This window comes from Erythrolamprus reginae, chromosome 2, assembly GCF_031021105.1.
Source record: "Erythrolamprus reginae isolate rEryReg1 chromosome 2, rEryReg1.hap1, whole genome shotgun sequence".
Lineage (NCBI taxonomy): Eukaryota > Metazoa > Chordata > Lepidosauria > Squamata > Dipsadidae > Erythrolamprus > Erythrolamprus reginae.
In genome coordinates, this window is record NC_091951.1 from 93681580 (window position 1) to 93692690 (window position 11111).

At 39.3% G+C, this 11111-nt stretch overlaps 1 protein-coding gene across 5 annotated transcripts in view; it reads right to left on the bottom strand.

The window, feature by feature from the left end:
- The window catches only part of HEMK1 (HemK methyltransferase family member 1), a 66929-nt gene that overhangs the window by 53915 nt on the left and 1903 nt on the right, over window positions 1–11111 (bottom strand). For 4 of the 5 annotated variants that reach the window (XM_070738729.1, XM_070738728.1, XM_070738733.1 and 1 more), the window contains 3 exons: window positions 8685–9131; window positions 5464–5555; window positions 3943–4036 (listed from right to left, as the gene is read on the bottom strand). In XM_070738729.1, the coding sequence (XP_070594830.1) occupies window positions 3943–4036; window positions 5464–5555; window positions 8685–8945 (447 nt within the window). In that variant the 5' untranslated portion in view covers window positions 8946–9131. The remainder of the gene's footprint in view (window positions 1–3942; window positions 4037–5463; window positions 5556–8684; window positions 9132–11111) is intronic. The other variant, XM_070738730.1, reaches the window with a different exon arrangement.

Here is an 11111-nt window from a genome sequence, read left to right on the forward strand (position 1 = left end):
ACGCAAGCACAGAATTATGCGTAGAAGAGACCAAGTAAGGACATATTACAAGGGATAAGAGAGGCCACCTGTGTTTGGGTGGGGCTCCAGTAATTAGGGCTGCTGCTATAAATAGCAGCGTGTGGGTTTGGCCGTTGTGGAAGAGCATCTGATTGCAGTTCTTCAGGAATCGTGTATTGCTGTTCTCCGGACTTTGTTTGTTGATTTTTCACGCCTTTGAAACCAAAGCAGAGCAACGTGTGTGTGTGTGTGTCTGTCTCACTTTGTTGGAAGAAGAAGGGGTGTGAAGTTTCTTCACAGCTGCTAGCTAAGTACTTAATGACTGCTTAAGGGAAATTGTACAGATTACCTGGTTGTTTTGGGACGAGTGCTCTTTGCAATACAAAAAGAGTGCTTAGTTTATTTTGAATTTTGTGATAAAGAACATTGTTTTGAATTTTCAAACGTGTGTGTCTGAAATTTGTACCCCTGAATTTTTGGGAGGCTCCTACCAGAGAGCCCGGCAGAACAGGGGGAGGGCGTTTTTATCATTCCCCGGCTCCATGGAAGCCTTTGGAGCCTGGAGAGGGTGAAACACGAGCCTTCTGGGCCCACCAGAAGTTGGGAAACAATTCATTTCCGGCCTCTAGAGGGCCTCCGTGGGTTTGAGGGAGGCTGTTTTCGCCCTCCCCAGGCATTGAATTTTGGGTGTGGGCACTTACACATGCATGATAGTACACAGGCTCCTTCGGCACCCGAGGAAAAAAAGATTTGCCATCACTGTGCTAGGCAATTGAAACACTTCCACATGACCTGCCTCTATAGAATTGTGAGGATCCGGTGGCAGGATAAAGTGCCAGACACTGAGGTCCTCTCCAGAGCAGGCCTGCTATCAATTCCCACCCTGCTGATGAAATCCCAGACATGCTGGGCAGGCCATGTTGCTAGGATGCCAGACCATAATATCCCTAAACAGTTCCTCTACGATGAGCTGTCTAAAGGAAAGAGATTGCATGGGGGACAAAGGAAGCGATACAAAGACACGTTGAAAGCCTCATTCAAGTCCCTCGATATCGACACCAATTCCTGGGAAACTCTGAAACAAGATTGACCAACATGGCGCATGATGATCCACCAAGGCTGCCAGATATCCGTGGACGGAAGAACTATCTTAGCAGAAGAGAAGCGAGCACTCCGCAAAGCCAGAGCTGCAAATGCTGCGACAATGGTGCCCACACATGTTTGCCTAACATGTGGCAGAACTTTTTGTGCCTGTATAAGCTTTACCAGACACATGCAGACACATCCTGGACAGCCCACAACCTGTTAGATGTCAAGGTCCTCTTCAAACACAATGGCCAAACATCGATGTCGTAATAAAAAAGGGAGAACTGGTGAAGACACAAGAAACAATCAACCCCATCTTCAAAGGAATAAAGTTCACAAGGGGAGAAGAAAATATAACAAACTGCTCTTCCTGAATATTCTCATCAGAAAAAAAAACCCAATAGCAACTTAGAAATGCAAGTCTCTTGAAAAATAAAAACCCAAACTTCCACAAGAGGAGCTGTGCAAGAACACTATTCAGACAAATGTGTTGCAGCAAACACAGAGCACCAGAAAAAATAAACAGACTGTGGTCCACAACCTTTTGGTAGCCCAACTGGGGGGGGGGGGGGGAGGGAAACCAGGATGCGTGTGTGTGGTGGGCTGGTGTGCATGCATGCGCATATGGAGGTGCAGCTCGACTCGTATGAGTGGCGGTCCAACCTGCCTGCAAGTTGAACTGTGTACACTTGCATGTGTGCACCAACCCGCTGTTTCTGTGAGTTGAACTGCATGAGCCTGTGCATTGGCCCGCTGCTCATAGGCCTGTGGCCCGATTGCAAATAGTTTGCGGCCTGATAGTGGTCTGCAGACAGGAGGATAGGGACTCCTGCTATACAATATTTCCCAACAAAATAGAGATAATGCAAATACAACTTTATAAAAAAGTACCTGACCCCTCAACCCACTTCATTCATTCATTCATTCATTCGATTTTTTTATGCCGCCCTTCTCCTTAGACTCAGGGCGGCTTACAACATGTTAGCAATAGCACATTTTAACAGAGCCAGCATATTGCCCCCATAATCTGGGTCCTTGGAAGGATGGAAGGCTGAGTCAACCTTGAGCCGGCGATAAGATTTGAACCACTGACCTGCAGATCTACAGTCAGCTTTAGTAGCCTGCAGTACTGCACTCTACCTGCTGCGCCACCTCGCCACAAGCAACACAAGTTGTGAAAAATAGAGCAGTACCATACATTTTATAAACAACTAACAGCAACCTCACAGCATCACCATGGTAAATAAACTAACTAAAGCCCTTCAAAACAACTTAAAACAGAAGCCCCAAGAGCCCAAAAAGAGAAAAAAATCCAAAGTGCATTGCAACACACAGTGTGATTGTAACAGCCATGATGTACGACAACTGGGCAGAAGACTAAAGAGTGCATCCATGAACACGCCGAGGAATTAGAAGTCAGAATTAAAACTTCTTACTTTCACTATGTACATACAGAGTCACCCATAATTTGAACTTGGAAACTATGAGAATCCTATACCAAACTAGATCTAAAAATGCTAGGGAATTTCTGGAAATGTAGCATTCAAACAAATCAGCTTTCAAGAGATAAATAGAGATAAAACTACATTTAAAGTCAATTCAAAATTCTGTCCAGAGCCTACATCCACATAGGATAGGATTAACATCAGATAAACGATAAAGAGAAAACAATAACCTGATCAAGGAACTCTCAGGGAGAAAACCCCACTCCTGCCAACATTGGCAGGACAAATATATAAACAGGGAGCAAACCCACAATCACCAGGACTAATGATTTTATTTAATCACTAAGTGATGAAATGTCTGCAAGCAAACAAACAAGCTCAGAGAAGACCAAGGACTCCACAGATAATTTACCCAAACAATAAATTGAGTCAGTAATATGGAAACAATTTTTTTTTTAAAAAAAACGAATATTAAAATAGAATCTATTTAGAGAATTTCAAGCGTTTAAAGTAGCTGTAGTATTCCAGGAAGATAAATGAAAAAAATATCTGGTTCTAACATTATGCTCTTCAGGCTGCCAATCTCTGTTATCCATTACATTAAATGTACATTTTATTGATAAGAGGGTCATTCAAAAACCAACACAGTGTAACTAACTGATAACGAACTGACAAATCCCACTCATTCCATTCAGGTCCATTCAGGAATGTGAGCAAAGAGAGCGGGGGACAGAAGATCAGCAAAAATTAAAGTGTGCAAAAAGGCCATTGCTGTGTTTTGCTTTGAAATTAGCTCCACATGCTATTTGATATGTTGGCAAACACAAAGATAGAACACAACAGTGTACTTAACTACAAAGCAGGCTGGCCTAAAAATGGGTGGGCAGACTTCAGGTCTGTGAAAATGACAGCCTGACACAGAAAGTAACATTATGACTATCGGTTTGGGGTTGGGCTATTCCTTTTAAGCTCCTTTTGCAAAGGAAGATTTGGCATCCAGATTATTAAGGGATGTACTGAGAGTTCAGATCTTTAGTTAGAATATGGGAACTATAAAGGATCACAAAATAATTCATCATCATGTTCCATAGCAAGGCAGGATAAACTGTAATTTCCAACCGAGAAAACCACAGGAACTGGAAACTTTTAGTTGTTGCTTTTTGATAAACACCCACACTTTAGACCTCGGGTTTGTGAAAAAAGTGAGACATTCAAGAGAAAAGCTGCATCACGGGAGATAAGAAAATGGCAATTAAACTTATTCTGAAGTTTCTTTAAAGTCATCAGACAATGGGACCAATATATAAATGTAAAATTCCTATGCTTATTTATGAGAAGGCAAAGTCAGGAAGAACCTTGTAGGCATTTATACGAATGTAGAAAACAGCTGCAGTTTTTTCCAATAACTTGCCTCTGTCTCTGGTCGAGGAATGAAAACTGGAGGCTTCATCTTGAGAGTCAGATCTTGGAAATCCCATTCACCAAGAACATACTGTACTGGCATCCTGGAATAGAAAGTGAGTTGTGTGATACTTTTGGCCAAAGTTGTACAAGATGTTATCATCACATTTATTTCCACATCCATTTGCTAAAAAGCAAACTGCGCTGGCAGTCTTTTCCTCTGTGAATGAAATGAAAGGCAGGAACAACCAGTACTACCGGAGAGCATTTTATCATAAATAATTTCTAAATGTACTCATAGTGCTCATTTCAATTTGTAAGAAACTACCGGTAATAGTAATTAGTTGGGGGAAAGATCAAAAGCAACATGAGAAAATATTATTTCACTGAAAGAGTAGTAGATCCTTGGAACAAACTTCCAGCAGACGTGGTTGGTAGATCCACAGTAACTGAATTTAAACATGCCTGGGATAAACATATATCCATTGTAAGATAAAATACAGGAAATAGTATAAGGGCAGACTAGATGGACCATGAGGTCTTTTTCTGCCGTCAGTCTTCTATGTTTTTATGTTTCTATGTAATAAATATTTTTGTTTAGAATGGGTGAAGTACCTTATCTGACTCCTGCTTTGCTCAAAATAACTTCTTTATTTAAATCAGGGCTCCCCAAATTTGGCCACTTTAAGACTTGTTGACTTCCCCAGCGCTGGCAAGGGAATTCTGGGAGTTAAAGTCCACAAGTTTTAAAGTAATTGAGTTTGGGAACCTCTGATTTAAATGACTTTATTATAATTTAGTAGGGGTGTGATGGCTCAGCCGTTAAAGACATCGAGCTTGTGAGTTGGAAAACTGACAGCCTGGGTTCAAGATCTAAGCACCGTGGCAACAGAGTGACTCCTGTTACTTGCCCTTGTTTCTGCCCATATAGCCAATTGAAAGAATGCAAATGTGAGTAGATAAATAGGTACCATATTGGTGGGAAGGTAAAAGGGTACAGTGCACCTCAGGGTTTAGCCAGGCTTACCATAGCTGGCTCCCTTGTCTAAGAAACAGAAATGAGCACTACCCCCTACAGCTGGACACAATTGGACAAGGGAAATCCTTTATCTTTACCTATGATACTTTAAGCTAGTAAATATTATTAGTTCTACTAGCTCTAACATCTCTTTGCTGGTGCATTTCTTAGTACAGCTTCATAGATTTTGAACAGATTTACTCACAATTTAATTAAACAGTAAATGCATATCTACAATTTTGCCATAAAGGGAGTGGGGATAGTTAATACCTGCATTATTGAACACTCTTTCATTGCTTATTTCTAACTCAAGTGTAGTGGGTAGTATCTCCTTTCTAGGTTATCTTGAAAATAATTATATACATGTCTCGTATCTCTTTTCTCCCATTATTTCAGGACACAAGGTTCAGGGAAGGCTTCAAATTAGGTGATGTTGCAATTTGGTCGCTTTAGTTTCTACTTGCTCCAGGTTTACAAAGAAAAGATGAAAAGAAGAAAGACCAGAGTGCCTACCTTTGTAGTCGTTTAGCACAGAGCTGTTGGATCTGTTTTTGTTGCTTTGCTGAAAGGGGAGCAGCTACGCTGCTGGCATTCAGACTCTGGAACTGAACAATAAATATTTTATTTTAGATGAAGTCCATATGTTCTTTGTAAAACAGTCACCTACCTACCATAGATATATGGCCATTATTAAAAAAAACCTATGGAAAAACTAAATCCATCTAATCCAGTATGTTGGATGCCATTCCAATATGTCACCACAATTTGATGTCATCCGGAAACATTGGACTTTTTACAGATGTTGATGTGTCTCCCCCACATAAATTATGGAGATGGCCTTGAAGGAGGAAGTCAACCACCACTGCATAAACATCATCTTAGCCCAGGTAGCTCAATTTCTCTCCTTTGGGGAGATGTAGGTGAACATCAACAAAGGAGAATAGCAACAACTCCACCATTGTAGGCCATGTTGCTTCTAAATGTAAGAGGCTAATAATAATTTGTATGGTAGATAAGTAGCATACAAGTGTAACCCACTGGCAAAAAAAGAGGCTGGCAATGTGAAGGCTGACAGAGGATAAATTTCTCATCTACTGTACTAGCTTGCCAATGCTCAAGTCCAACTAAATGAAAAGTGTATTTGACAGATGCCTCTCCAGCATCCAATTAAAGGAAATTAAATGTCTGCATAAATGGCTCCATTAACAAATTGCTCTATCATTTCCTTTAACCAGAATAGCTCATAAAGGCTAACGTTCATTGAATAAACACTGATGGTATTTGACCATCTACAGTAAGAAAAATAGGTTAGTACTTTAATTATTTTGCTTTTCTCTATTTCCTAATTCAACACTCTTAATTTCTGTCTTTCATCAATGAAATATTTTCCATTACAAATGAAATATATTTGGTCATATTTTATAAATTCCAACATCCCCGCCCCCAATAAATCAGTATCTAGCTTCCTGCAACTTACAATCATTGTTTAGTATACCATGCTCTGAGGCAAAACAATATAATTAATGCTAAATATCCATATTAACAAATACAGAGAGTGGGAAATGACAATATCACAGAGTTGGAAAGCATTATTTAAACCATCATATTCAAATTCCTGCTCAGTGCAAGAATCCAATTTAAAAGCATCTTTAAAAGGTGTTGATCAGCCTCTGCTTGAGCACATTCTGTGATAGGAGCATCAGTGAAATGAAATTTATTAGCTATATAAAACTGTATGCAGGTTATCTATTTTTATTTGTTAAATGTTTATGTTGCCCATCTTCCCCTATAGGGTGATTACATAGAAACATAGAAGTCTGACGGCAGAAAAAGACCTCATGGTCCATCTAGTCTGCCCTTATACTATTTTCTGTATTTTATCTTAGGATGGATATATGTTTATCCCAGGCATGTTTAAATTCAGTTACTGTGGATTTATCTACCACAACTGCTGGAAGTTTGTTCCAAGGATCTACTACTCTTTCAGTAAAATAATATTTTCTCATGTTGCTTTTGATCTTTCCCCCAACTAACTTCAGATTGTGTCCCCTTGTTCTTGTGTTCACTTTCCTATTAAAAACACTTCCCTCCTGGACCTTATTTAACCCTTTAATATATTTAAATGTTTCGATCATGTCCCCCCTTTTCCTTCTGTCCTCCAGATTATTTATTTATTAAGAAGAATTAAGACTAAGACTAAGTTACTTATGACACAGGTAGGATTAAGGCTGATTACACTTTTTCTAATTACTGAAAAATCCTTTTTATGAACATCTATATTTACCAAAACACTTATAGCTGGTGACAATCCCAAAAATGTTAGTACTCAAGGGGGGGGAAATTGTTAGTGTCTAAAGTAGAAGAAAAAGAAGTAGTAATAAAAATTTAATAATGCCAAAAATGATAAAGCTGCAGGTAAAAATATATAACTCTGTTAATTGAGAGTGTAGGGAAAAATGTGGAACATGATACATGGACATGATGGAGACAATGATGAAGGTTGGAGTGAATGATGTTGGTTTAAACTAGCTTCAGCTGTTTTCTTTTCTTACCGCATGCCTTCATTGATAATTTCATTATCTAAGTATTTATTTTTCCTTCTCAGCACTCTGCACATTACTTACCCCCAAAGGGTATGATCACGAGTGATCATGTTCTTCTAACTGCTGATTAAACCTAATTTCTAGTTATGAAGCAGGAGTAGGAGCTTAGCCATTAAACACTCTTTGAAGAGTGTTCGGAAACTTCAGATCGTGCAGAATGCAGCTGCGAGAGCAATCATGGGCTTCCCTAGGTATGCCCATGTTATTCCAACACTCCGCAGTCTGCATTGGTTGTTGATCAATTTCCGGTCACAATTCAAAGTGTTGGTTATGACCTATAAAGCCCCTCATGGCACCGGACCAGGATATCTGCGAGACCGCCTTCTGCCGCATGAATCCCAGCGGCCGGTTAGGTCCCACAGAGTTGGCCTTCTCCGGATCCCGTCGACTAAACAATGTTGTCTGGCGGGACCCAGGGAAAGAGCCTTCTCTGGGGCGGCCCCGACCCTCTGGAACCAGCTCTCCCCAGGGATCAGGACTGCCCCCACCCTCCTTGCCTTTCGTAAACTTCTTAAAACCCACCTCTGTCGTCAGGCATGGGGGAACTGAGACATCCCCCCCCCTTGCCTATATAGCTGTATGTATGATATGTTTGTGTGTATGCTTTTTTATACATTGGGGTTTTTTAGGCTTTTTAATGTAAAATTGTTATTTTAAACTTTAATATTAGATTTGTTACTGTATATTGTTTTTGTCATTGCTGTGAGCCGCCCCGTGTCTGCGGAGAGGGGCGGCATACAAATCTAATAAATAATAATAATAATTCTACAGTAAATGAAGACACATACACCTGCTGTACTTAATAATGAAGAAAAAGATATATTAAAAACCAATGCCATTGCAAACAGCCAACAATTCCACGAACCAACACAATTCTTTGGAACCACACCCAAGCTTCAATTTGCCTGCAAGAAGTAATATTTATGTCTTAGAGAGATTTGTTATGTGACAAATCACAGGTAAGTTTGATTCTGAAAGATCCATTTTGATGCTCAGTACACATATTATATTAGATCATCCAGTTTTGGGCTGAAAATATTTGGACAATAACCATACAGAAAAATATTTAAAAGTATATTTCAGTTACTGCATTTAAGGTTGATCTATAGTTTTACACCTACTGTACTTAACTGTTTTTGCCCCCAGTACATGAGAAACAATATATTCAGAGGATGTCTGTGCTTCTGGGATATTGTTTGCCTCAAACACGCCTTGCCAATGCTTGACCACATTGACAGCTGAGACCAAATTGGCTTTATAATAGGAGTAATTTCTCAGAAGCCTGTGCCGGGAATTTAGAAAAGAATCTTCAATTCGCTGCATTCTAAAATATCCATGGTAAGAGAACGGACACAAAATCTTCCTGTAAAAAATACCACTAAAAGGTGTCATTGCTTCAGGAAAAATATCAGTTTTTAGGTATAAGCACCGATTCTTCTTTGCAGGACTACTGCAGGGCCTCTATTAGTAGTTTGGTGTAACAGTATACATCACCATGGCACAATATTCTGAACTCATCGTTTTTGCAGAGAAGAACATAGGTGTCAGATTCAAATGCCATCTGGTCCTAGTAGTACACTAAGAGATGGGGAGATAAACAAATTAATCTTCTCAAATTCAAAACAGGATTACTTTGCACAGAAAAAAAATAGACCATTACAATATCATATATTATGTTAACATAGAATTTATTTTTATGACTGTAAATCTAGCCATGTTCTTCTTCTGTGCATTACTCAGGTGGCAATATTGATTTCACTAAATACAGCACTGGATAGCTTCAAGGCAGGATTAGACAAATTCATGGATGCCAAGTGTATAGGTGGTAATTGAACGGATATCCAAGTGCTGCCTCTATGTTGGTTGAGGCAGGTAGGATTCCCTTGGGTACCATTTGTTGGGGGTCGAGGGAAAGGGGGGGTTTGCCTTCTCTTTCTGCTCAAGATCCCCATGGACAATTGGTGGCCCACTGTGTGACACAGAATGCTGGACCCGATGGGCTTTGGCCTGATTCAGCATGGCTCTTCTTATGTTCTTACATTAAAGTCCCCTTCATGTCTGAAATAGATACAACTTCTCACAATAGACATATTAGATGTTATATATGGAGTCACTGTCAATTTTTGCTTCTTAGGCAAACATTTTTGTTATGTTATAAGTTGTACATTATAAATACATCTAAATGGTTCACACACACACAGGCACCGTCCCATTTTAACATAATATTTTAATTCTATCAGATCAATTATGGTGAAATAAAATCAAGCATGATCAGCTCTAGAAATGCTTTTGAACGTTGGCGGTGTATCTCTTTTGAATCCAATGAGATAAAAAGATTTGCTACCCTGTGTGGCCTCTGTGCATAAAAGCTTCCAAATATTTTATGCTGCATATACCTAGTACACTGCTGAACTGAGCATGTGAGGAATCTTCACCATCATCACATAAGACTGTTATTTGTTTAATCATAGATGGCTAGATAAACAAAAATCAGAGCTTTTGTGCCACTCAATAAGCATTATTTCTGAATCATAACAGATAGATTCACATAATATCCAAGAAACTGCATTGTACTTTAACAAAAGTGAACATGTTGTGTACTTGTGTCCTAGCTGAACAGAGTTGAACTAGACGGAAAAAGGAAGTTCCTCCCTTATATTTTCCTTATTCTTAAAGGGCAGTTCAGTGATCCCATTATAAAAATTACTTATGCTTTGCTCTCATTGATTTGCATGGAACTTATCATTGGCAACCTTCAGTCTTGAAAGACTATGGTATTTTGCTCTGGAGTGAGTTCTTAGAACAGCATCTAGTGTGGCTTCCACTCTGAGGGGCAGATTCATTCTGTTCCTTGCCCGGCCCCCAGATTTCGCTGGTTCCAGGATTGCCTTTTTGCAGAACCTTTTACATGGAACTTATAAAATCTGCTAAATAGGTTGTTTATTACATTGGGGTCACAAGGGTGCCTTTTGAAGAGGGAATCGGACTTCCTGATTTTTCTTTGAAGATGTTTTCGCTTCTCATCCCAGAAGCTCCAATTCTTAGATGAGAAGTAAAATGTCTTCAAAGAAAACCCAGAAAATCCAATTGCCTCTTGGAAAAAGCACCTTTGGGACAACCATAACCTGGATGACTGGGAATTTCCACAGACATTATAAAGGATGTCGCTACAATTATACAACCTTAATCTGAATCCACTTAATCTTCAGTCATAAACTTTTTGAAATATTTTCTAAGAATCCATCCTACATTTTGAAAACTCACTGGCCTTCCACAGCATTTGCAAATATGTGAAAATATTATTACTTTTCTTGCTAACCCCATCTGCATATCCATATCACATTGGGTCAATTCTTAATACTGTATAGCTAGGCTAAGTTTCTTATGTATCTTTTATTTGCAAACATTTTCCCCCAAACCAAAACTCATGGGGGAAGCTGATAATCATAGGTCTCTTAATTATTTTTATCTCATGATTGCAATTCTACATTCGAGTTCCCAATGGAGAATGGCAATTACAGAAACAATAGCCAACTTCCACCTAAGCATTAAGTTTAA